Source organism: Struthio camelus, chromosome 1 (assembly GCF_040807025.1).
Source record: "Struthio camelus isolate bStrCam1 chromosome 1, bStrCam1.hap1, whole genome shotgun sequence".
NCBI lineage: Eukaryota > Metazoa > Chordata > Aves > Struthioniformes > Struthionidae > Struthio > Struthio camelus.
Genome location: NC_090942.1, coordinates 88,393,212 through 88,420,437, shown reverse-complemented (window position 1 = coordinate 88,420,437; position 27,226 = coordinate 88,393,212). Strand labels below are relative to the sequence as shown.

At 45.1% G+C, this 27,226-nt stretch overlaps 1 protein-coding gene across 5 annotated transcripts; it reads right to left on the bottom strand.

The window, feature by feature from the left end:
* Positions 1 to 1,959: 1,959 nt before the first annotated feature.
* On the bottom strand, positions 1,960 to 23,982 carry NRIP2 (nuclear receptor interacting protein 2). Of its 5 annotated transcripts, XR_011143128.1 has the most exons (7): positions 23,311 to 23,982; positions 17,570 to 17,746; positions 11,415 to 11,497; positions 10,815 to 10,942; positions 8,312 to 8,364; positions 7,301 to 7,451; positions 1,960 to 5,130 (listed from the first exon to the last, which is right to left on the bottom strand). XR_011143128.1 is itself a non-coding variant. In XM_009682305.2 (6 exons), the coding sequence occupies exons 1-6, from the start codon at positions 23,539 to 23,541 to the stop codon at positions 7,359 to 7,361; spliced, it is 765 nt and encodes a 254-aa protein (XP_009680600.1). In that variant the 5' UTR covers positions 23,542 to 23,982; the 3' UTR covers positions 1,960 to 7,358. The 5 variants fall into 5 exon arrangements, 3 of the variants coding, with proteins under 3 accessions (XP_009680600.1, XP_009680599.1, XP_009680602.1); XM_009682305.2 differs by having other exon boundaries at positions 1,960 to 7,451; XM_009682304.2 differs by having other exon boundaries at positions 1,960 to 8,364.
* Positions 23,983 to 27,226: the final 3,244 nt, after the last annotated feature.

Here is a 27,226-nt window from a genome sequence, read left to right as displayed (position 1 = left end):
CCAGCAGTGATGCTCCGCTTGCTGGCATGCAGCGTATGGAAGAGGCCATTGCTTGCCCAGGATGCTCATCTGCAAAGGCCCAGGCAGGAACCTGGCTACATGCTGCTGGTGTTCTGGTTTTCCCCCTTCTCAGCTTGCCGCTTATCTATCAGCTTATTAGGACAGGAGCAGCAGGCACACTTGCTGTGTTGCATCTGTTATCATATTCTGTCGTTTAGGTGATAATTCTGTTGAACATCCATAATGGGTGAAGCTATCCTTTCACCCTTAAAATAGCCTGAGAGGGTTGGATCCAAGTCAGAGCAAATAAAATTAATTCAGTGATCTCCCTTTAGCAAATGATAACACTTGAAGATATTACAGGCTGTTGAAAAGTCTGCTGTGCCATGCTCTGCAAAACATCCAAGAGCAGGCCTAACAAGAAAAAGGAACTTTGTATGGAGGAAAGGGATGTCTTGCTGTTGGGCCAAAAGATCTGTTGTTGAAATAGAGACCATGGGAAAAGGGCAGGATTTTTACATAATGACCCCTCACTTTTCTTTGCAATTTACATCCATATATTTGCAAGAGTTTTACAGAGGACAGCTGCTGAAGTGGTATGCTCTGCTCTGTAACAGTGAGCTGTGGAACAGCACTCGTCCTGCTTTTCAGACCATTCTATCTTCTGACTCTAACTGTGCTGGAAGCTTCTCCATTATAATGGCCTCACTGAGAAGAATTTTTAAATGTCCACCTGTGATACTAAGTGCTTGTGTCCAACTGGACTCTTCATTGAGGCAGGAGCTCTGAAGGTATAATGGTGCTTTGGTAACAGTAGTGCTCAGGCTGGAGGAAGATGGGAGCAGCAGTGCTTGAGTTTTGTCAGCCTTGGAGAGCTGATAGTGTCTACTGGTGAGCTAAAGCAAGGAATTGTCTTGGGGCTTGTAACCTTGAAAAATTCTGCCAGTAATTATGATGCTGAGATGTACAGCCACCAGTCCAAGTGGGCATCTACCACACAGAGTGGAGCTGGTGGCAGGTTAGTTAGTGTGACCCTTTAATCAGTCGTGCTGCACTTTCCTAAGGAAGATGAGATCTGATAGGTCTCAGAAGTAGCAGGAAAACAATATACTAGGTTTCTGATCCTCAAAACCTAGTGCTGCTGCTATGGTGACAGTAACAAGTGATAACTCTCTTCCTTCTTTCCCCTAGAACTTCAGGTGAAATAACAACAGCTACTATCCTTGTCTCCTTCCCTGGGGACCCAGCTGAGTTGGGAAGGAGCAGATGCATCTCCTCATAGGGTGAACAGTTAGGTTTCACTCTATTCTGAGATACTTTCTCCCTAGCCCTGTTACTACCTGGTTTTAGTCTTGCACTTCAGAATTAGTGAAACTTACACCAAGAGGGACCACAGTGGAGCAGGGCTCAGCAAAGCAGAATTCTGGAGGCACTTCCAGAATATCCCTGAACAACAGATCTGCGTCTTGGTATGCTGCTCTTCAAGCCTGAACACAGACTGCTGCTCTTTCTCCACTTTGGGACAGAGACAGGATGCTTATAAGTGATACAGCACAGCAATGCCTGGGTTCTCAGTCCTGGCTTGCACAACTTGGCACGTATACTGCTGCTTAGATGATGAGCTCTTTGGCTATGTGCACCATCAGATTTGATAGGATCGGAGGGAGCCCTACCACAATGCATACCTGCCATGGCGCTGCTTAGCATCGTTTTATTTTGGTAGGGTAGGGTTCATTCTTCACAGAAATACTTTCTCTCGTGATCCCCTGCTGGGATCTAAGAGCTTCCTGAAGCATTATCTGAAGCGTTTTATTTGCCTGTGAGTCAGGCCAGGCTGAACTCATCTGTCAGTTGGGGCTTACAGGCTATTTCAGATTTACTGCATTGTAAATCTTTCCTGAGCCCTAGCAGCAAAAGAGAATTGTCTACACTGACAACAGAACAACTCAATGCTGGCTGTCCATGCCCAGTGGAAACCTTTATTAGCAACATGAGCACAAAGGGGTACAAATGGTTGTATGACTGGAACTTGTTTATACAAAACAGGCTTTGCCACACGGGTCAAATGATTTCCAAGGAAAGAAGGTCAAATTGATCCACTGTTGGACTGTTAATTTTTTTAGAAGAAGCAGGAAAGGGCTAGTGCAAGAGAGAGAACATTTTTCTAGGAACCATCTCTAAAAGAAAATGGGGCAAAAACATGTGAGTGTTGGACAGGGCAAGTATAACCTGTGCAGCCTAGCCCTCTTCTCCTATTGGCCTGAGGATAACGTTGTTGTGCACCATGCAAGTACCCACATGCTGCACTGTGGAAAGCAGAGCAGAGAGGATACTGATACTACAGAACATCTGATCCCCAAAGCTCTGCAGCTCTTGAAACCATTGGAGAGGGAAAATAGTAGTGTTTGAGGGTTTTTCCTGACAGTTCTGTTTTGCTTATAGTACTTAAAGGGACTTGCAGATGCGTTTTGTTTCCGTTCCACTTGCACACACACAAAAAAGAAGAGAACGGTCTACAGCGAAGTGTGTCAGGACTTTTGTACTGTTCCTTGGCCAAAAGGTGCCTTCCCTGCTTCTTTTTCATGCCCTGAATGCCAAAGTGACAATGTAAAAGGCTGGCTACTGATGTCACTTCCACTAGCCTCAATTTTCTGTGGCATGTATGTCCACTCAGAGACTGAGCTGATGTGGCTCCTTCTCTGAAGAGATGCGGTTGCTTTATTATAGTTTCGTGGTAACTTAATGCCTCTTTGTCCTCCATAGCCAACACACTTCACAGAGTTGAAATTAGAAGTTATTCCTTCCTATGCAGCAACAAGTAGTGTTTGCTGCATCCCACTCAGTGGCAGGTTAGCATACCCACTGGTGGCAGGAAGCTCTCCCATGGGGCAGGACTTGCCAGATACATTTCTATGTATGGGGGACAGTGTGCAGAAAATGAGTCCAACAGAGTTCTCAGACAGTGTGGGCATTTGAGGATAAGCAGTTTGCAGGTTTGGTTCAATTTACTAGCAAGAAAATAAAGGGAGAATTTTTTTGTTTTTCTGAGAGACAATAAACCTGTTGTCCATCCCTCCTCCTGTTCTTATGAACACTTTGCTGGATGCCGTCATTTCCATTATTCTCCAGGTATAACCTGGCATTTGTTGGTTGAATTTCTTGTAAAGGAGGACTATAAATCTATGTAGGCAGCAGAATAGTCTTCATTTCCATAACTCACCATCTAATGGTGAGAGAAGGAGCAAGCCTCTGGGATTGTGGCTGGCTGGAACTCCTGTTCCTTTCAAAGGCCAAGTGTCCCCCAAGCTTGGCAAGGCAAATGATGTGATTTTGGCTTCAGAATGATGCATGTTCTTGGGAGGGGTTTACCTCTTGCACGCAGGCCTTGGAAGGGGCCTCAGAAGGTCACTTAGTCCATCTCGCCATGCCAGGGCAGGTTCAGCCATATGTATTTCACACCTAACACCTACTTGTCTGACTGTTCCAAAGGCTTGCTGTGACAGATACTTCCCTGTATCAGTCTTTCAGAGCTGCTCTGTCCACAGTACTGGAAAGTAGCCCTAGTAAGATCTGACCAACACAAAGGTTCAGAGATATTCTCCCCAAAATGATAACATATCATTGCCTATTTTGGAGGGGTGGGCCGTCTTAGAATGGTAGGTTTGGACACACAGAAGATGTAGCTGTATCTTGCTTCAGGATGGCAGTTCGTACTAAATTTCCACCTTCCATATGAAAACTTTAACATTTTTTTCATCTCTAGTGGAAAAGACCTTTAGACAGTTTCCAACTCCCCCCCCCCCCCCAAACAACTAGGGTGACTGGTGCTGGGGGCAGAGAAATGTGTCTGTGTAACCAGCTTTTCCAAAGGAAACTACAGTTGAAATGGTCTTCAGCCTTGTCAACGCACTTAAAAATGACATATTGGACTCCCTAAAGTCAGGAGATTTTTAATAATAAGTGTTTCATGTGAGTAGAGTTGAGCTTGCTTCTTTAAGGCATTATCAATCCTATTTTATAACTCCTCTGCATCTTTGAAAACCAAAATTTTTCTCTTTCACTATGGAAGCTGGGGGTCCCATGTAATGACACAACATCAAGAAGGCTGATCTTTTGACAAAACACATTTGTGCATTAATCCAGAATACATGTGTTAGGGTTAGTGGCAATATGTCATTTAATACCAGGGAATTCTGGGAGATGGAAGCCCACCAAAAGTTCTGTTCAAAGCAGGTACTGACAGTGTAGGATTAGACTGTAACTTACAGAATGAGTTGAAGCGGGCTGTAAGCTATGGTGTTATGACCAGCAGGTCTCAATTTAGTCATAGTTTTTTCTGTAAATTCTGCCTGCAACAAAGCTTGATGGGGAGGTTTCAGGATAACTGTTTCCAACAGGTTCCTCAATAGTCAGGAGGAAGATAATTTTACTGAGGGGACCTGGATGTTCAATTGACGTGGCCAGCAGGAGGATGAAGAGCATGCCTCATACTCTGGAACTGATTTCACAGTTGACTCTAATAGCTCTCTCACACTGACTTAGTACTTGCTGGAAACATCCTGTCTGTGACTGAGAAGTGGTACAACCTGCATTCATATATGCAATTGCTAAGAGCAGAGGGGAAAGGCTGGCAAGATAGTGACAGAATGTAAGAGAGTATTAGCAGCCAGTGTATATTGAAAGTGTTGTTAAAAGGATTATCTAAAGAAGGAAAAGACTGCTTTTGGAAAGAGCAAATTTGTTACCAGTGTGGGAGAGTGAATGACTCACTTGGGTGGAGGTGAAGAGGAGGCCAAGAGGGTTTCATTATGCAGAGAGCAGAAGAATAGATAGGCAGAGCTTGGGATTTCCACCTGCCTTAGCACATTAATTAGCAGACGAATCTGAACTTCTAATGATTTGAGAATTGAGGCATGTGAATCCCAGAAAGGCTTCAGAAGGACTGGAGGATGTTCTGAAGATGAGCAAAAAAAGAGTATGCCAAGACTGACATGTGAGAACAGCACGTGGTGAATTCCAACAGCAGCTCATGTGCAAGCATATGCAGGGCTGTAAGTGACAGGCAGCAGTGAAAATGGAGACGTCAACTCAAAGTCATGCCAACTTTCTGTAGGATCCAGTCCGGCACCCCTTAAATGAATGAAAAGATTTCTATTGGTTTCAGTCTGATTTGGGGAAGATCCTTGATTTATTTTTTAAGAGATCAGCAAGGTTAATGAGTAACGAGATGCAACGGACATGCTATTTGTCAGCTTTAGTAGGTTATTTGCCATAGTTCCCCATGCTATTTCTAGAGGGATGCAAGAGCTGGAAGCTGGGTGAGTTGCTACACACAGGAACATAGGAGGAAGTGTCTCATCTAACACAAACGAGTTTTTCAGCAGAATGACCTGGGTACCAGCAGGAATCCAGCTGGCAGCAGGATGGGTCACAAGTGTGAACTGTCATTAAAGACTCCTAACTTGAGCAGGTAGCCAGACATGCAGGTGATACAAATCCAGAAGGGATTACTGGTACTTTGGGAAACAAGATTATTGAGAAGCCCATGGGTGCAGATACAAATGAAAAAAATCTCTACAAACTGTTGGTATCATTCAGGAGATGCATGGAAAGCAGTTCACACAGGAAGAAATAATCAGATGCACAAGAGGAAGAATACCTGAGAAGCCAAGCAATGCATCAGAGGCTGGAGGATATAACTAACAATAAAAGTCACCAACCTGATGCTGCTTTTAGGAGGGACAGAGGCCAGCCACAGCAGCTAGTATTAGTAAGTGTGTCACATGTATCACTCAGGCAGTAACTCCACTGGTTTTACCATGTATTAAACTACAGAGTCCAGCATCTGGTTTAGGAAAGAACTAACAGGGTGCGGGGGGAAGCAACCACAAGTGCTTTAAGAAGCACAACATAAACGATGAGAGGTTTGATAAGGCAAGAAGAGAGCCGGCAATGTGTATTCCAGGACAACAGGCAAAATGAGGATGTCATGATATTTTATGGGTGGATAAAGGGATATTGTGGAGAGATTGGATAGAAAATCAGTCGTCATGGGGAGATGACTTCATTGGGTTTCAAGTGTGATATGGAAATATTTGTGCTAAATATTATGAAAAATATTAGTTGTGATCATTTCCAGGCGTGGAGCAAGCTGTCCTGGTGCATCCTTCCTAGAGCTAGTAAAAAACAGACAATGTATCTATCACACAGCTATGCTCTAGGATGCAAATAAAAAAAAACAAGTGACTTAATATCCATCTAGTTCAACCTAGATGAGTCCACAGTTCTCTAAACTGAGCTGATACTGCAAGAAAGTCTAGTTCCCTGGTTTTATGCAGGAGTACCAAAGTTGATGGGCTGTGAGATGCCAGGGCTTGCGGTTGATGATGTATTTGTGTCCAATCACTAGATTTCAAGTTGAAAGAAAGCAGCTGACAGAGCAGAAGACTCTAGGTGCTGTAATTCACCGCAGCATTTAAACTGAGTGGCAGGAGCTCAGCTTGACGATGCAGCAGAGGTGATAGGAATGAAGCTCTAGAAGCTGGAGTACAGAGGGGAGAGGCCTGGTCAGAAGAATAGGGTGTGCAAGTCTGGTTACTATGCGTAACAAGATATACTAAGCATTGCCATTTGTATTAATATAGCCTAGTAACAAGGACGCACTGGCAAAGCTGAAGCACCTGTGAGCATTCACTGTACTCTGGGCATCTAAGCTCAGCATTTCTGCAAAGATTTCTTAGAATTAAGAATTCTGGAATTGTTCTTGTTGCAAAGTTTTTCCAAGAAAATCCTTCTGTTCTGCTCTGAGCCAGCAAAAAGAAACAAAATCCAGCTTCCCAGCATGCAGGTGAGGGGACTGGCCACAAACCCCTTCCCACAAAGCAAGGAGAAAGGAGTCCACTCATCCAGGCAGAGAGAAAAGGGAAGCATTCATAATGCTCTCTGGAAGCTTTTGGAGAAAGCATCACCTCCCTGTCCACAGAACAACTGGAGATTGTTCAAAGTGACTCTCCCTTGTCTCATGAATAGAGTGCATTGTAAAAAGATGTTATTGAAAGGGTAGGGTGAATTTAGTGCAGAAACAGAAATTGAAGGGACCAGGGAGAGACAGAAAAACAAGAATAAAATGCCCACTCAGCACATGGGGACAAGCAGGAGGGTTCATTGAAAGAGCAGAGAACTCTCCCAAGAAGAGGCATTCCCAGCAACAACAGCTTCCAGCTCCCATTTGCCTTTTTCTCACTCCCCAGTGAATGCCTCAGGCCAGAAGTCAGCAAGGTTAGAGGCATGTGAACCTCACCCTCATCTCTCATATGGCAGCAAGTCTCCTCACCCCCAGAGATGGGGTATGCAGCCAGTCACTGACCAAGCTCTTCAGAGGCATGTAGGAAAGGCAGCTCTTGACTCAGCGCTTTAAATCTCAGGACTCCTTCCTCCAAGTCGATGCAGCACTAAGAAGGGGAGAGCCAGTTACTCACTGCACATTTCAGATAGCAAGTACCTCAGTCATTATGTCTGTGACTAGGGAGAAGCTGGAGAACCATCAAACATACTCACTTTGGATTTGGAGAGGCCTCATAGCTCCCTCTCCCTGCCATGGCTCTACCTCCTGGCTCCAATTCCCTCTGTTGGACTCCTCTCCAAACCCCCCACAGTGCCACCCTCCTCCCTTCCTCCAGTTTTACTCCTTCTAGGGTCATGTCCTCGCATCACTCAGCCTTTCGGCCCAATGCTTTTCCTGTTTTATGAATCCCACTATGTAACTACATATTTGGCAGGCAGAAGCAAGTTTGCTGAGGCCATGTTCTGAGCTGCCAAGGAGACAGGCTGATCACAGCACTAAACCTGAGCTGAGCTGACGAAAGGAGAGGACTCTCTCCACCTGTGTCCAGTCATTGTTGGACATTGGATGTAGCCATACAGCTTCATTTGACTCAAAGCAAGGACAGAGCTTGTTCATGTCTGCCTGCAAAAGGCAACATAGAAATAACTCTAGTGGCACGTTGTGCCCTCCTCTTTACAGTCTCTTCCTCCTCAGTCTCATCTTCTCATTTCCAACCATTGTGGTGAGAAATAACAAGAATGGGAGATGCTGTAGTGTCCTGTGGGGTAATTCCTTTATTAGTCCCTTCTAAGAGGGTTGGGAAAGGGATCAGTGACTCTGAGCATACTGCAGTCAGCTAGGGAGCTGAGCAGCAAGCAGTACAAGTGGCACTCCAGAAGCCTTGGACATTTCTGATGCTTCCAGCAACCAAACCTTGGAGGACTCATTGAGAGGAGCTCTGCAATAAGCAAGAAGCTTACTCCTTACCTTGAGAGACAACAGGGTCTGGAGACCAATGCAGAACTCCAGCATTTCATCATCTGGGAAAAGAGAAGAGACTGGTCAGGCTGAAGACTATACATACCTTGACTGCCCCTCTAAAGAAAGTGTCTCCCTCCTATAAGATTATGTGAAATGTGAGAGTATCTGATTAATTAAGTTATCTGATTAAAGATTATTCAGTATAAAGTAAATAACAAATAACAACGAAAGTTGTTATTATGAGTTGTTTAGGGGAAGGGCCAAAGGCAGGGAAAGGGATGGATCAGGGTGGATCAGGGAGGAACAAACATGGGAAAGTGCAGAAAGGGGGGCTAAAGGAGCCAGTCACATGTAAGCAGACTGCTGGTGAGTTTACTTGTCAGACTGAGTCCTGTGTCCAATGACTGCCGTCTATCCTGTCTTCCTTTTAAATCCTTTTCTTAACTATTTTTTCTGAGTAATCTCGTTCTCTATCCTGTGAGAGCGTGCAAGGCCTAAGTGCCAGCTACTGGAGATGATGCTGCGGGTAACAGGGCCAATAGGTCTATGTGCCAGCAACTGCAGGGATTGGCATGCAAGAGAGGTTTTTGTGCCAGTATCTGGAGAGACTGCAGGCCATATAACTCGTAGGTCTAAGTGTCAGCAGCTGTAGAAGGGACTGTGGGTCACAGGGCAGTAGGTCAAGGTGCCAGCAGCTGGAGAGACCAGTATGCAGGAGAGGTCTGGATACCAGCAACTGGAAAAGGGCCCACGGGTCACAGGGCCCGTAAACTTATGAGTCAGCAACTGGAGAGACCAGGGTTATGTGTGAGAGGTGTAAATGCCAGCAACTGGAAAGACTTGGGTGTTTTTACATTTCCCCAGTGAATTTAATACTGTGTGTGTGCATATGCGTAATTTGCTAGCAAACTTCAAGCTGAACTAGCTGGCGAGTAGAAGGACATCTGGAAAGACTCAGTCTGAGCCAGCAGCTGGGTAAAGGGCCTAGTGTCCAGACACAAATGTTAGACAGACCTAGAGGTCAGGCTGAGTTTCGCGGGATCTGTGAATGTGAGTGTGCTTATGAATCTAGAGTGAGCATATGTGCGTTTTCACTAGTGAACTTCAATCCTGATCAGCTGGAGAGGAGGAACAGGACTGCGCTATCTGTATTGAAGTTTATCTGAGTGCAGTTCATGTTTATGAGAGTCCTGGTGACGGCGTTGCTCTGTCTGTGGTAGTCTGTGTGGCTGGCCTTGTCAGTGTCATCCATGTATGTACCCCTCAGAAATATATGCTGAACCTTGCTACTGGCCAAACCTGCAAATTTGAACAGCAGCAGCCACATTCATTGAACTGAGATGGAGAGACCTCCTGGGTCTTAGATTGCACTCAGCTGGACATCAGTGGCCAGGAAGGAGGAATCCCCAGGTCCTGGAGCCTGCAGGATTCTGCAGGCACCTGTAGCATCCTTAACAGTTCCTGCATGCCTGCTGGCCTTGTAAGTGTTGGCTATATTTTACTCCACATAAGCAAGAATGCTGTGTGCCAATTCTGAGACACATTGAGCACAGATAGGGCAATTCTGCTCCTTCTAGGCAGCCCTTTCTATATCTATATCAGTGGATAGGTGCTACCAGGCTAAATTCACCTGTGCCAGCACTAAAGCAGTCTTCCCATGAAGGACAAGAGCAAGTAGAGGGGGAATCAGGGAAGGAGAGTGAGCTGGGGTGTGGACAAGGAGGAACCTTTTTCTAGACCAGGAAAGCAGGAGGAATGGACATGAAAGAGACAGGGGGCAAGGAAGGCCCTGGAGGTAAAAGAGTGAACAGTAGTCATCAAAGATGAGAAAGATAAAGGCAATGGGAAGAAAGGACAGAAAAAAAGGGCCAGTAAGTTGTGTTCAACATGCATAGAGTTTAATGTAAATGCAGGATGTGCAGTCTTTCTGCTGTGCACTGGGTGTGCTCCTGTGCCTAGTTACTGGGCTTTGTCTTCTACAGCTCCTTCCTCCAAAGTGTCCCACCTCAGGACATCTTGGGGGATTCAGCAGTCCAGGGCTACCATGTTCTTCTAGGGCACTCCCTGCAGCAGAGGTAGATGGGTACACAGAGAAACACTCCAGGGAATAAGCTGTACCCTCTGTCAGTTTCTCTGGAGGCATCCAGCCAGCCAAGGGCACAGGAGAACACAGCGCATCCAGAGGACTAATCAAGCAGTCTGGATAGTTTTAAGAGAGGTCTATTTTAAAAGGAAAAGAGAATTTTCCACATCCTGGGTTACAACAAAAAAGCACCTCATTTCTATCCCCTTTCAGCATCAGGCGCTCTTCTCTGTACTCTTCCTATGCTCTTTGTCTGTGATTACATTGAAGGTATTCACAGTGCATGATGAGCTATGTCAACAGTGCAGGTGACCACATCACCAACTTCCCACCACCTTACCCTTTTCTCACAGATCCATTTAAATGCCCTTGGCAGGGAGAGAGGGACATAGGAAAGCTGGGGAAAGGAGGGGCTGGTGCTCTCACCTACAACCAATGCTGAACACAGAACTGTCTCCTGGCCAAATTGCACCTCCACGTGTTCTACTCGGCCAACAACGCTGGGGATGGGAAGAGAGAGATCTCCACAGTCCATGACAGACACCTCTTCTAGCCTGTGAGACACAAGAGGTGTTACTGCCTCAACTGGAGAAAGAGGATGAAGAACAGGACTCACTGATTGCCAGCACTTTGTCATCTCATTGGCAACAGGCCCAGAATCGGAGGAACCACAGTCAGAAAAGTGATGTCTGGAGGCAGATTCCACAAGGCAAACCATAATGCACTACCCAGCTGAGTTGCTCATATCACCTGGTGACCATCAGCTGGACCTCTTTGCCATGCAGTACACAAAGCCAGAATGACACAGCTCTGCCTTCAAGTCTGCAATCTACACATAACTTTTCCAGTGCTCCTGATGCCTGCCCTGTAGTCCACCCTCGCATCTTGTCCTAAGCAGCCATGTGCACAGGCAAAGCTTATAACTATTATCATTGAGATTGGGAATCAAGAGTGGCATTTCAGTGCCTAGGTCTTTGCCATAGGTTTTTTTAGCTATCTGTCCTTTTCTACTGTGCAAAGACTTACCCCAGCTGTTTTAAACAGCTCTTGGAGATGAGATTTGGTTGACATCCAGTGTTAACAGTTGCTTTCAATAGCTGACCTTGGCACTAGAAAAAACATAACAACAGATTATTATGGTCTCAGAACTGACATACCCACTCCTCCAGTATTGTGACAAGCCTTTATATCTTGTATAGCAACGTAGCCAAAGGCTTGGTGTTTAGGCAGTAGGCAGGAGACTCATCCAAGTCAATGAGGCTCCCTTATGCTCTGCAAACTTCTGCCAGGGCTTCCTTTGGAATTTCTTGTCTTTAATTTGTATTTGATTGCCTAGACACTTGTCTATTATTAGCAAGTTTAACTTAGCAGGATTCCAGTCAAAAGATGCATAACTAGTGAGTTTTTTTCAGGAAACCCACATGGATTTTATTAGCAGAGCAATAATTGATAAGAAGAAAGGTTCTAAAGAAATACACGCATATGTTTCAGCCTTTGCAGGTTTCCTCTCTCCATTTCTTCTAGTGTCACAGGGCAAAATGTTCCAGGGCTAGATGTCTGCTCCGAGTACTTTCGGCCTCCAGCTTCCAGAAGGAGGAATCTGTGGGAAAAGCAGGAGCATCCTGGACAAGCATCCTTGAGAAGAGCTTGAATTTAAGGCAGATACTCAGGTAACTGGCACATCCAAATGACTCCTGAATCAGAGTGGCTACCTAGTCAAGCAGCGTCTACTTTTGTGTGGGGCTTACAGTAAATTCCTAGGCAGCTCTTTAAGGAAGAATGACATGAACACTACAGTTACAATATTCACAACTGGCGTCATATAGAGAAGACAGAGAAAGATTGAACTCTGCACACCACACCAAAGCCACCACTGCATGATCTTACTGGAACCATCTCCAATGCCTTGCCCACTTCATCTCTTCACTGCTCTTCACTTGAAAAGGAACAATAGATGTGGTTACCACCTGTTTTCTGTCCCTTCTGCACAGAGGACCTTAATGGCAAGCCAGAGGTGCTGAAGTAACCGCAGCTCTCGTATATGGCAGAGGCCTAGAAAACTAGGATTGGCAAGAAATCTGTGCAGAAAAAAGGGAGGAACAGGAACTTAGAAAAGAAAATGGAAAACATGGAGTAACTCCTAGCTAAACAGTCTATCTTGCACCCACCCATAGTGCCTAACCATACCCATTTTTGACCGCCTACTTCTTCAAGAATCTGTCTTACACAAACACTAAAAGAACTGAACCGTGATGTTTCCCTCTTGGGAGGTTTATTTTCCTCCTGCTGTCATTAATATTTTGCCTGTGATTCCTTCTCTTTCTTCCACTGTGGAAGCCAGTGCCATGGGCTAGTCACAAACAGCAGCACGCTCCCACAGCTCCTCTACTGTTATCCTCACTACTGTCAAGAGCTTAAATACTTGAAACAGTGTAAGCAGATCCGTATGGCCATCAGAGACTCACAGCATAGCATCAGTGGGGTCAAGGAAAATAATGTCTCTATTTCCTGACTTCTTAGCTAAATCTGTTTATGATTTCTACATGGATTAATTGAGGAGAGCAAAATCCAATATTTCCAAGATTTCATTTTCAAAAATGTGCTATTTGTTAGTTGTTAGAAGAAAGCAGCTCCTGTGAAAAATATTGGAATACTGCAGAGATGACACCGTTTAGTAGCTTGAGTGCCAATTGCACTCAAGGCAACCTCAGACAGTATGTGCTGGAAACGTCAAGTCTGTTTTGCCTGGGAGCTTTTTCTCTGATCTAAACTCCCAGGCACATCTGAAGTATATCAGCATAGAGAATGTCATGGTTCTGAACATTTAAATACACCACCTTCTTAGAAAAGCCACTTAGTTGAGAAATTTGTTACTCTGGTAATTGCAAGATCACTGGAGCTAGATAGCTCAGCATATTCTCTTTTACGGAGTTCACCACAAATCATGTAAGACTTATATATGCATCACATATATATGATGTATATTCAAAGAATGTTAGTGGATGAGCATTTACCATATGTGGCCTCATCCAGGAACAAGGAGAATTTCAATTCAGCTGAATCTACACAGATGCATATTTTCAACAGTTCCTAATGTATTTGTTACAGTTTTGCTTTTTTAAAATTGAAAAAAAAGTTTGTCTTACTCCTAAAGAATTATTACACTTTGGAACAAATGCCATGAATATTTCAAGGCAGTAAGAATAAGTCACCGCAGTATCTCAATGGAGAGAGAAGACTGGGATGAAAGCATACTACTTCTCTCCTACTTATAGCACGCAAAAACAATTATCATCTCACATAGTATTTTTGCAATGTTTTTCTTTTTCAGCTTGATTTACTAGTCTAAGTTAGTTAATAATCCCATGTGTCTGTAAACATTTATGACTCCTTACAACACTCAACAAGGCAGGTCCCTTAGACAATACAGCATGGTCAAAGTCAAGGCAGAACTCACAAACTTCTGCCTTCCAGCACTGTGCCTTCCCCATTACCCTATGCCTGTCTCATGGTCTCAGCCACACTGGCATCTATGTTCTCAGCCACTATTGGCACCTGCAAGGCTGCTCTTTAGCACATGATATGGAAATTGCCAGAGAACTATGAAGTCGCATATTGGGAGCACACAAAACTCCACTAGCTTGATCCCAGCTGGAAGATTCATGAAGCAGAATTAAAGACTTGAGAAACTAGCCCCTAGAAGCTCTCCCTGAAGTTCTTTACACATTCCACATAGGAATATCCCTCCTAGCTCTTTCACAAATGAGCAGTTGCAGCTTACATTGCTGAGCAGCTTGAACTGTTCTCCTATGGTAATGCATGTCACAATGACAGCTGGGAGACCCAGATGAGCTGCTGCCTATTTCCAAAACACACCCATTTTCTCACCCTCCATTCATGCCTACCCTCTGCCCCTTGGCAAAAAGCTACTGCAGATATGTAGGAGAAGATGCTAGAGCCTCACAAAAGGGGAAGAGATGCAAAGTGCTACATTTAGAACCTTCTGACTTTGCCAATACTTCTGCTTGCTCAGGAGAAACCACTGCAGCAGGACTCCAGGCTGTCTGGCATATGGACTTTAAACAACCAGGACTAGTGGCAGTGCCTGCCCATAGAGGCCTCTGCTGTCTACTCCTTTCCTTTCCCCAAGGCCCATTGGAGAGAACCCACTTTGCCTCATGGCGGCAGCTGTTCATAGCAAAAACTGGTGTTATAAACTTCAGGCTTCTAGATAGAGAACAGCCTGGAAATGGACTGGACCCAGAGGACAAATGTCTTCCCTTCTCTCCACTTTTAGAGCTCTGTAATGTCTATGCTTTCCATGCAGAAAAGGCATTGTATCAGCTCTTCAAAAGCAGAATAGCTGGAGTATGGACAGAAATTCCTAGGGAATCACTTTGGGAGCAGACAGAATTAAGAGGCATAAGCTGTTAGCATTGTTGTGATAATAAACCTAAACTATATTACTGGACAAACTCTTGAGTTTTGTTCCAGAGCAAGTTGGAAAAGTTGCAAGTTAGAAACTTGCTAGGATCTAACAGGACAGTGATTATTCTCTATAGAAGCACATTTCAGACTCTGTAATGGTGGTAAGCAGTCGAGAGCAGTTTTCAGCTCCAGCAGCCTCACAAAAGCTATCCACCTTCCTATTACACTGCTAACCATTTGCCCAGAAGACTCACCAGGAGCCAGAGAAAAATTCTTGGTCCAGCATACCACAAAGATAACCCAGATTAGGTGAAGAGTACATGATGAACTAATGAGCACCTCAAGCCTTCTTGGACTTAGAGGACTATTCATCATATTACCGAGTCTCATCTCTGCCCCAGAACTTTCAGTCTACTACCATCAGTTACCATTAGTCTTTATTTAAATGTGCATTATTCAAATTTTGAAGAAAATGAAAGACAGGATGGGAATCAGTAAGGATCATCATTTATGAACAACCTTGTTTTCTGAAATAATATCGGTTCCAAAGTCAAGAAGCTGCTTTAATCAACCAGGCTGTTTCCCAGGTGGCTTTGGCACAGAGGAAAAGCAGCCTTAGATATCACAGTAATTTTTCAGCATCTATTTCCAATTGAACACAAGGCAAGCCACGTTACAAAAATAACAGTTTGTTTTTACTGTGCAGATGTCAGTCACATGGCAGGCTTTCCAAGTGCCTCATGAAAACTGCCACAAAGAAGGGGCACTTTGCTAAAACATTGTGTGAGCAACCCGCCTAAGTAAATAGAAGGATGAGTGACTCTGCAGAATAAATATTACAGACTGGGGCTGTCCATGATCTCTGGTACCAAACAAGGCCTTAGTCACAGAGCAGCTATAAATCCATTCAAGTGAAAACACTGGTAGCCTGGTCTCCCTGTGTGCTAATTACTGATGTCTACATGTATTCAGCTTTATTTCCTAGCCAAATTCAGTGACTAGTGACTAGCTGATGCATTTATCACCACTTTGAAATTTTCAGTATACTTGCATGAGTACAAATAGAAGCTTTATGCTTGCAGATGATCTTTTCTCACAAGGTTCTTTCACAGAGAAAAGACTTCCCCAGGGCCACATCCTGTTTCTAATAACAACTACGCCATACTAGGCAGTAAGCAGTTCTCCAGAAGGTCGCCACACATCCATCTGGTTAAAATGAACCTACAGCCTATGGGTTCTATTTCCTGCTGTAGAACCACCACTTACAGATGAGACTTTCTGAATTTCACATCTGGAACATGATCATGAAAACCAGCAAGACTGAAGAGAAGGGGAGGAGAGCTTCTCTTTCTTACATGTTAGAAGGTTCAAGTGTGGCAAAAGGTACTGAATTCAGGGACAGTTAAGTGTACATTAGACCTATTGCCTTGACTGTGATGTCCAGCAAACCCTCCTCTATGAAGGAAAATGTAATGTGTATGAGAGGTGGGGTACTGGGGAGAGCTGTTAGAAACACAAAATGGGCATGAGGAGTGGATTCTGATGCTGAGTTAGTTATTGCCCCTGGGATATTATACCTATGCTTGGCTATCCTTGTATGATGTACACTCCTGGCAAAAACACCCCCTTACCATTGAGTTTCCTCTTTGTGAGTTGTATTGCATTCTGTATTAGAGAGCTGATTAAAGAAAAAGAAATACCTTCATTTGCTCAAAGAAGACTACAGGTACCTAGAGAAATTGCACTTACAGCTATCCTACTAGTCTCTTTTCCCACATGCAGTTATGTTGGCCTAACTACAGCAGGGGCTAAAACCCAGGATAAGCAATGCCTGTCTCCAAGAGTAAGGTTGGAAAACAAACCAGATAATAGATTTGCATGGTCCTAAGCGACTTGATCTGAACATGTCAGAAACTTGCCAGCAGCCTGTGTTCATATGATAATTAATTGTGCCAGCTGAATTTTGAAAGGCAGATGTGTTTTTGTTGCAAATGTAGGCTTTTTACTGTAACATAACAGGTTTTGTAGGACAGGTTACTGGAATAAACACAGCTGTAAAATGGATTTTGCATACCAAGTCCATCTCTTGGTGAGTCTCATATTACTGAACAGCTCTAACCATGCAGCACTGAAAGCCATGTTATGGGCCCTAGCCTTTAGACTTACTTTGTTATATGTAAGGGCCAGAGAGGAGTGTGTTCTGCCCTATAGGATAATATAAGAGGAAAAGAACTATAGAGGGAAAAAGTACTGCTTCCATGGAGGAAATGAAACAGTGCTAATTCAGAGCACAGTTAGCCACTTTCTTAGGAGGTCCTGTGATGCCTGAAGAATCAGACCGGGCAGGAGTCAGTTTGTGTAAATCACCTAGGGCAGCACCTGCCTTGAAGTGATAAGGAGACATTGCTTGCTCATGCATGCTTCTGTATCTGTTTACAAGTGCACAGAACACCTCTTCTCATGGGAATGCTTATTTCCAAAGGAAGGAGATGTGATGAAGGTAATTTCTCTTTTCTTCACATACATGGACAACTAGAATGAATGTGGTAGAAAGGCCTTCCTCTGTCTGTTGAAAGAACTGAATCCAAACCCTAGGAGAGGCCATGTGGAAAATCTAGTCTCTCCAGTTGCAGAAGAGTGGCCCAGCTGGCATCGCAAGTAATAATTTGGAATGTGCCTTGGGACTGGGCAACTGGAACTCATTGAATATTTGCCATCACTGTGAAATCAGCAGCACCATATTGTTGCCTTACCTGGCACTGTATTAGCAGGAGCGGAGTTTCTTTTCTCCTGTCCTCTCCCTTTTCCATCTTTTCATCCTGGTCTTTTGCCAGCGGAGATTGAACCCATGCAGACTGAACCCTTGTCTCGCCCCGCAGCTTGTTCAGATTGCCTTCCAAGAGGCGCCGCTGGACCACACTATGTGGCTGCTGTCTCCACCACAAAGAAAGAGAAATCCCAGCTAAGTACGGACTTAAGGACTAGGAGATTTGCTAGCCATGGGAATCAGCGTGCAAACGCTTTGGCCCAGATCATCAACCCTATGTAGGATAGGGTTATCCCAAGAATTTTTTTTTAATCCCAAACGTTTGCTGCAGCCTCTGAGATGATGTTAAAGTGTTGGGCTGTCTGTGACAGGCAGGTCTCTGGGATGCAGTCGCTGGAGAAGAAGAACGTGTCTGATGCACGCTTTTCCCACGCACATCTGTCCCTTCAGCCAAACATACACTCAGCAGTCTCATACCTGTCCAGGTACTGCAATACAGTTCCTGGTGTGTATGTGCTGACACCCAACCAGGCACACTCACAACTTCAAAGGAGGCAGGGGTGGGTGGGTGATGTACATATGGGTAACAAGGCAGGACTCCAGAAACTTTAGGTGTACAGGCAATTATTTGGAGTGAAGCAGAAAGTTTCCCCTGCATGGCAAACTATACCCAGCTTCTAATGCTCTTTAGAGCCTGTCTCTGCTCCCTTCAATCAGGAGTGATGTTATTTTGATGCCCTTCCTACTAGGGGGATCATCTGTCAAGCCCCATGTTGTACACTGCCAGAAGGGAGCACCATCAGCCAGATCAATGGCTAAAGATTCTGCTTTATTCCTGTCCCATATAGCAATAGCAGTTTAATCTCCCTTTCTTCTAAGTAGAAGAAGGAAAGGTGCACCGAAAGGGAAGAAAATGGTGAAAACCTGCTTTCCCCCACAAGTGTATACATACATCACAGAAAAGTGTTGCTTTGGAAAGAAAGCCCCCTTCATCATCAGCTTGATGCTCAAGTTCTTGCCCAATGTTGATTCTGTTCCTCCAGTCCCTGCATAGCTACTGATTCAACAATGGGCAGCATAAATGAATTGGGTCTGTTGGAGGTAGCTTGGCCTGTTCTCCATGTGCTGGGCCCCATGGCCTTTCTGCAGGAGCTGACAATAGGGTTTTCAGTAACAGTTGCATATGTGGTGAAGGACAATGACTCTGAAGGAATTAATGCAAGGCAGCATGCTTATTCTTATCTTCCTCCAAAAAAAAATCATCTACTGTATGGTGCAGGAGATTGGTGTAACAGTTTATCAATGTGCAGGTCAAACATCTGAGGTAGAACAGACCTAGCAACTGGGATGGGATGGGCTGTCGTAATCCTACAGTGTGTGTATGCTTTTGACTAGCTTTATGGTTGATCAGAATGCTGAGGTCGGGGAAGTGTGTAAGTTACAATTTTAAGCTCACTGACTTATCAGTTTTGCCCAATGGATGGAGCAGCAGAGCTATTACAGGCTCTTTGGTCATACCTAGAGTGGCTCTGGGCAAGATCCTAAAGTCCCTTGAGCCTCTGTTTCCCCATTACTCAAGGGGCAAGAGTCAGATCATGCACATTCTGAATGAGAGACATTGCAGGAGTTGAAAAAGTGAAGCAAAAACATCCCTCTGTTCCTGTTGCCTAGTCCTTTCCCAGCCCACTGCACGAGCCCACAGCACAGCCAGCTGTTTGACTTTGCTCCCTAAATACTTTGAGTGTAGTGCCAGTTTGCATGCCAGCTAACATCTGGACCATGGGAAAAAGGCAGGGAGCTGACAGCAGGTCTCCAAATTCCCATCCTCCCTCCGCTGTCTCCTCTTAGTCTGGCATGCAAATGACCTTTTCCTCCCCCTGTGACCTTTCCCATAGAAAGATCAAGCCCTTTGCAGCTGCCACCTCTGTTCCTTTCTTGTCACTCAGGCTGGGAAAAGGCCAAGCACTCATGAGGAAGAGCTGAGCTCTGGGACTGTGAGGGCATCCAATCCAAGAGCAGGCTCCTGGGGCCCTCCCTGTCTTCTGTCTCACCAAATGAGATGGAGAGTTGGAGAATGTTGTCTGTCTTGGGCTGGTAGGAAACAACGAGAGGAAGAGGATGGTAAGAGGGGACCTGAAGAGACTTGTGGCAGGCAGTGACAAGGGAGACCCTCTCAGGACTCCTGAAAAGGTCAGAGCAGGTTCGCAGCACAACACATCATGTTTAGACTCTCCAGTGTGAAATGTCAAGGCATTGCTCTGACTTACTGAAGTGGTATGAGCTAGGGATCTTGACTTTGGGGACGGGATAAGTCAGCTCTTTGGATCTTCTTGTTACTTTCAGAATATTTTAGCTCATGCAGCTACTTTTTTCTTCCCCCTTTAAAAAAAGATCTCACACTTATGGTTGTAAGAAAGCAGAAAATATGAGTTATTCCCTGAAAGCTCTAATTCCCCGTTGCTGGGGATGTGATGGGCCCATAAAATCCATGAGACTGCTTAATGGATTGCATAAGCTGAATGCACAACCTGAATATGTGGAAAATGGTGGCAAAAAGTAACAGCCTGACTTTGACTGTGTAAGAAAACGTCATTTGTGAAATGCCACTCAGAATGATTCAGGACCTTGCTCTAATCTTAGGACACACAGGGCTGCTAAGGTGGGAGTCTCTGGTACCTAATTTACCAGTGGAGACATGTTTTGGGGAATTAACAAATTCTCCTCCCCTGCAAGTGCTATCGAACTCTGAGGTGTTTTGCACTCTCCCCAAGAACAACCTTTCCAGTACTTCTTACTGCCGTTTTGCTTTCCTGTCATCTCAGAGGGAGCAATATGAAACTAGGAAATAGATACAGGGTTTTGCATGGAGCTGGAGGACTGCCTGAGAGCACATTTTGTCCTCTTGCCTGTCAAGGACCCTCTGGCTTTTGTTATCAGTATAGTCCAAGAGAGTCTGCACTGCCTTTTATCATTCCTACAGGACATGGCAGGGGCCATGGCAGAACTGAGCACTGGACCAACAGGAGAGTTCAGTTCTATTTCTGGTCCTTGTACAGGCCTGTAGGGTGACCTTGGACAACCTTCCTCAGTTCCACATTCTCCCTGCAAAATGAGAACAAAAATATTAAGCTCTTTTATAAAGCCTACAGGCATCATGAGCTCAACAGACACAGTTGAGTTCTGATCTGCAAGCCCCCAAAGTGTCACAGTAATATCACGGTGGCCCATCAAGTCTCAGGGACTGCTTGATGCAGCACATTCTTCTTTGAAATCTGAGGTCTGGTTCTTCTCTTGCTCCAAGATAAACCAGAAATGGAGGTACCAGAGCTACCACATTCACCCCGGGTATTGCATGATGTGCGTGAACTTGCTCAAGTGCCATACTTTATTTTGTGCCTTCTGACACCAGTGCAAAATTTCTATGGCAAAAGAAAAGTTATACTTCATTCACTGTTCCCTAGCTCCATGATAAAAAGATTTCAGTCATTCTGTTATGGAACGTGCATGACATACACTGTGATTTTGAGTGACCAAACACTGTCTACATATGAGGAACTCTCGTACCTAAAAAAACATTAAATTCATCAGGATAACTGTTCATAACAAAAGATTCTGACAAAGCCTGTCTTAGACCACTCGAGAATCAGTCTTAATACTGCCAGCATCTTAAGGCCAAGACTATAATCTGTAACGTTCAGGAGTTGCTGTACAAAGAGGCCTCAAAATGTACAAAGGCCTTTGGCTGGCACTACAGTTTCATTTTGGGGCATGGTGTGATAAGAGTCGATACCAAAGCAAAGCAGGTAGTATTATTTCTCTCTACCTTTGTGGCTGGGCTCAGAAAGCTCACAAAGACCAAAAAGTTGCCCTACCTGCTGAAAACTGCACAACTACAAGCCTTGGGGTATGTCTGGATATCCACTCCCCAAGCTGAACTTTTCACTGCATGACATGAAGGGTCGGTGCTGGTCTGTCTGCTAGCCTGGATGGACTCTTTCAGACTCAGGTTTGGTCTGACCTGCTTCCCTGTGGGGCAGAGATCTCTGAAGAGGTCTGCTCCTTGCTAAAGGGCCATTTTTACAACTTCCCTGTTAGACTTCAGACAATGACTGCGCTCTGCTCTTCAGGGACACTGACCACTAGTCTCTGCTGAAAGTTGTGTGTGCTGTTGTAAACGACTGGGAGACCACGGGGTGAAGTCTCAGCGTGACTTTGAGGAGCCACCCTTGTTCCTGCCTGACCGAGGAATATCCTCTATAGCTGGGACAGCTCTAGGAAGAGCGCGCTGGGAGCAGGAGGGCGTGCAGTCACAGAGCCTGTGGCACTGGCCCTAAGCTGTTCACAGCAGAACTGCTAACTTAAAAGGTTTCAGGAAGAAGCAAAGAGGGTGATTTCCATTCAGGCCCAAATGCCCAGGAAGCTGCCTGTCCTTCACATTTGTGCTGCAGCGCAAAGCAGCGCCTCACTGCAGGCAATGGTGAGGCCTGCAAAGGGAGCAAGTAAAGCAGAAGGGAAATGGCCTGAAACAGATACATGCACACAAGCAACCTTGTTGTTGTTGTTGTGATGATCTAAGGCTACAGAGGGAAGCGCTGCCTATAGGGAGGGGTAATGTCTTTCATGACACCCACCAACACAGCTGGAATAAATGGTTGAGCTTTCTGCCACAGAGGCTGCCCCTGCTCAGCCCCCCACCCCAGCTGACAGGCCCAGAGTGGTGCTGCAGCTTAAGATACATCTCTGCCCCCCTCACTGGCCAGCAGGATGCCTCTGAATTCCTTGTACTTTGGTTTATTTGGCCCGCTCTTATTAGAGCAGCAACACAGTGCAGATTGGGCAGAAGAGAGCCTGAGGCGGAGTCATCCCTTTTTGGAAAAAGGGTTTAAACCCCCACATCCTTGAACAATTATACTCCACAGTGGAGAGGAGAAGTTAGAGAGAAAAATTGCCAGAATGTGTGAGGAAGGGGGAGATGTGTGCAGTTAAATCAGCAAGACATCCCCTGGGAAATGGTTCCCTGTCTTGCCATACTTCCTTGGTGAAGTCTATCCTGACCACAGATTCTCCCCAGATTTCTGGAACAAATCCCCTCCCTGATGCCGCCTGCTCTATATTTCTACAGGAAGACACCCAAAGAGCTTGCTCCCATGCCTCTTCACCAAAGATGTCACCAATAGGTGCTGATCAGTACTGTTATTAGTGCTACACAGCTAGCAGTCCTGCCCTGTGCTTACCCTTCTAGAAACAAATAAATGAAAACCCAAATATTAGGGGAAAGGAGAATAACCAAAAAAGGTGACAAGGTCAAACATAAACCCCTCAAAATTTCAGGAACTATGCTTCCCTCCCTGCTCCTCCACGTTGAGTGCACAGAGGAGTGGGTCTGCTTTTGAGCTCGATCTTGCAGGAATGTGTGTGGGCTTTCAGAGAAGTACCACATGGAAACATACATGTCAGATGAATGTATGGGTGAGTGGAAAGTTGGATTCTTCCACTCCGTGTCTGCCTGTCTCTGTGCTTGGCCCCTGTGAGGATGCATAGGAAAACATGCAAAAAATGGGGGAGTCGTTCTTTGCCTTCCCCCAGACCTAAATGATGCTGAGGAGCAGTTTTGTCTTTGCTGGGCCTGTTATTCTTTGCCAAATATGGGGACAGTTCCCAGTGATGCTGGGAGGAGGGGCTGTTAGGATGTGGACCAACTCCCAAATGGGGTCCCTTTGGACTCACCAGATCCTTGGAAGTACCAAGCCTCATCAAACCATCCAGGGGCAGCAGGTCAGCAGAGTCCTTGTGCACAAACTGTGTGGCCTGTTTAAGGCGCCTTTTCTGTTGCAGAATAGCTTTGTTCCTCAGCTCCAGCTCACACTCCTGTGGCTCCAGGACTGGAGTACCCTCACTCTCTTTTTCCTCTCTTTCTCCTTGCCCCAGTGGCAGAGAGCAGCTCTTCTGTGTGCTCATGGTGATGGCTCAAACAGAACAGGTCCTTCTTGAGATAATGGGGTGTTTCCTGCACTTATCTCCTGATGCTTGTCCTCCTGAGGGTGACTCAGTCTCCGAGCTCCTTTCCCTTTCCCACAGCGCTCCTTCTCTCCCTTTCTCTGCCTTTCTCCCTGCTCTCTTAGTTGTAACTCACCTGTCTCTAAAGTGTCTCTGTCTTTTTCTACCTCTGTTCTCTTCAGTATCCCAGCTTCCCTCTCTCCCCACCTCTTCCCCTCCCTCTCTTCTCCTGCCCTGACTGCAGCTCTGCCTCTTCCAGCTGGTAGGTCCCTGTCGTAACAGAAAAAGCCCCACGTCAGAAACCAATTTCCATAAATTACAGCAGTGCCAGCAAGATGCTCCGGCTGGAAAAATCCAGCAGCAGAAGGATGGCCCTGCTGCTGGGGGCTGGACCTATCTCACTCCGGCTGTGTGTGTGTGTGTGTGTGTGTGTGTGTGCGTGCGTGCATGCGCGCGCGCATGCACACACACACACACACACACACACCCCACCCTGTCCCCCACTGATACACTGAAGAGATAATAAATCTCACTATTGCAGGCTGGTGTGGCTCAGTATCTCTGCTGGGGGCTTTGATGCATCTTGGTAAGACTGTAAATATTGGCAAGAACATGATTCTGTCTAGGAGATGATGCAGTGCTTTGGTAAATGGGAGAGCACATTTACTTCAAGACTCCTGGCAGGCATGCCCAGTCTTGTTTCTGTGGAGAGTGGTACACATTTGGGATAGGCTGCACTGAAAGATAGTACTGCATAGCTTGAATGAACTGCTGAAGGCCTGCTTTTTGTTTCTGACCAGTGCAAATGCACTGGGACTGACTCTGCTCTTACACTCTAAAGTAATTCCCCTGAAGTTGCACAAGCTTAAAATCACTGTTTGGCTTGTAGATATCAGTGGACTTGACTCCAATTTACACTGAAAATATTCTGAAATTGTTGCAGCATGGGATATCTGCTCTGGTCTAGCTCTGCGGAAAGGGGACATGGCAGAGCGTACTTTTTTCAACTTTCTGCCTCCACAGTGCCCTTTTGCCCTGCTTGAAACCTTAGCTGAAGCTTTGTTTTGATCCCCTTTCATTGCTGAGTGCATTGCCCTGGAAGGCACCAATTCTGATGTCATGTACAGAGGAGGATACTGAGTTTTAATCAACTGTGCAGCTAAGGATAACATAACCTTTACATGAATCACAGCTGGCTTTAGCAAACTGGGGGTGAAATCACTTTGGTGTACACACATAGAAGGAATAGCAGCAACAGGATATGAAAGTTACAGCAAAAGGAGGCTTTCTATTGCTCCATATTTATTATATTTTTTCCAGCTTAGAAATATGGAACATTCCAACAATACTGATATAACTTACTTCCTGTGTTCCAAACTGTATATAAAAATATAACAATGAATTTACAATGCTAGGAAGTAAACCAAATAGTCCATGTGCAGAGATGGATCCAGTCAGCCCCTCCGAGACCTCACTGGGGTAGCAGAAACTGCAAAATGAGTTAATTGGCTTCAGTGCAAAGCAAAATGAATTAGATTCCTTTTATGCTCTGCTAATCATCACAAAGTTAGCATTGCTGTTGGGAGTTGATCCTCAAACACTGTAGGGGAGGCTGCTCAATTTTAGAGTAATTTTAAAATTTGAACTGGTTAATCTTTTTTCCCCTGTATGCTAACTGCTTTACAGAAGGTATCATGGTTCCCACAGCACCCAACTTGTGCAGAGCTAGATTTGACAGGAACAGGGCGGGGTAGAAATAGTTTCCAGCTGCTTAACATGGCCAGACCCCCCAACATCGTAATGCAGGCAGAGTCCCATCACATTCAGCAGAGTTGTTCTTCATCTGCTCTTGTGTCTCTGCAAACAGAATTAAGCAGGGCTGGTTAAGGAAAGGGTATTCCCAGGGAAGCCACGTTCCCCTAGTGGTGTTTTCTTGCTCCTAGGTTGTTCTGACTCCTGGTTTATACACACTTTTGACTTCTTGCAGCCTCACTGAGCACCCCCTCAGCCCTGTTCTCAAGGTCTTTAGCCCCCCCCCCATAAACCAGCACTGGATCATGCACCTCTACTCTCACACAGGGCCAAGCTGCTTCCCCTTGTGCTCCCTGTAAATACCTCAGCATGCCAGCCCTGACAAGCCAGCTCTGCTTCTGCTGGCAGCAATGACAGGGCGAATTTTCTTAGAACATATCTTAATAAAGTAGAATGGATTGTCTTGGGACCATATCTCCTACAGTCCCTGCTCTGAAACCTCTGGGCAAAGTTACACAATTTCTGACAAGATCCTCTCCATACCTTGGGTGTGTGGGGAGGCATGAAGAGGAGAAAGAGCACATAGTTCCTCCTGCAGCCTGCCACTTGCTGCAGGTAGGAGACCCTCCCCCCTCCCTTTATCTATTGCTCTTGCTCTGAACTTTGGCAAAGCCCAGTCAAAACTGGCTTGGATTGCAGCTATTCTGGAGCGATTGTCTGAGCACTTCTGCTTTAGAGTCTGACCAGCTAATCTAGTCCCCTAATTCAAAAACCATTTCTCTTCCAATGTGTGACAGGGGAGAATTCTTCAAATGTTTTTAAGGCTTTCTCTCCTCCTTCATCCCTTCTGCTCCCAAGCACAGGTCACTTGACTCTTTATATCCTGTTATATATTAGTTCCCAGTTCTGGTTTAAAAAAAAAAAAAAAAAAAGGGCATTTTGATGGAGGTGGAGCCAGCTAAGATAACATCTTCTCCTTTAAAAAGCATTCTGGGTTCGAGGTCACTGTCTTTTTCTGTTTAGCGATTACTTTCTCAGTCATGTTCTTCTTAAACAGAGCCCATTTATTAAGTAGATTATCAGCTTTCAGCTTTTTTTTTTCAGTTTGGCTGCTTCTAAAGGTTTTCTAAGGGAGAGCCAGACTGCTGTGTAGTGAATTTAAGCTTACTCCCAGTTGCTATGTCTTTCCCAGTCATCTTTTCCAGGCTCTGGAAAACAGCACATGGATCACCAACAGTCTATGTTAGAAGAACAAGTTAAAACTGGCTTAGATAAAAACATTCATTCACAATTCCATCATACTGAGAAATGATTTTCCTTCTCTGATCCAGTCACATACATACCTCAGTATTCTCATCCTTCATACAGAAAGTCTCATGGGATGTATAATAGTGTCACATAACAATGCATTCAAATTATGGAAGAACCATTCCATTTCCATCACACAGGCACTGACATGAAGCTGGACTTAGCCTATGTTCACCTTGGTTATGCTTCATCTGGGATACGTACAGAAAGTAAAAGCCTTACTCCTGCCAGCAGCTTCGCATTTTAGTTCAAGCTATTATAGTCAGTGAGATCTCTGGGCCAAAGATTCCAGCTTCTAACCAAGAAACCACAGCACTGTATCTGTATATGTGGCTGTTGGTCCCTGATATTGATCTTCTCCATGTCTGAGAAATGCTGCTGAATTCAGACCTAGTGCCCATATTTCTGAGAAAAGGCACTGAAAAACAGCTTCTTCCAGTAGCCACATGAAAATTCAATTTGCCCAGCTAAGAAACAGGAGGGGGTCAGTATACCATCCAGCTATTTCTTCTCTCAACCTTTATTGAAGAAATGCATGAGCACTACCTGGGGTAGTGAATCCCAGAATGGTTGAGGTTAGAAGGGA

Bases quoted from the DNA above. Each gene is read 5' to 3' on its own strand.
- NRIP2 (XM_009682304.2), bottom strand. From the start codon at position 23,541: ATGAGCACACAGAAGAGCTGCTCTCTGCCACTGGGGCAAGGAGAAAGA. The intron at 17,747-23,310 runs GTGAGTCCAAAG...TGGTGGAGACAG, and splicing joins TTGGTACTTCCAAGGATCTG to CAGCCACATAGTGTGGTCCA. The intron at 8,365-10,814 runs GTGAGAGCACCA...CTCTTTTCCCAG, and splicing joins GTGTTCAGCATTGGTTGTAG to ATGATGAAATGCTGGAGTTC.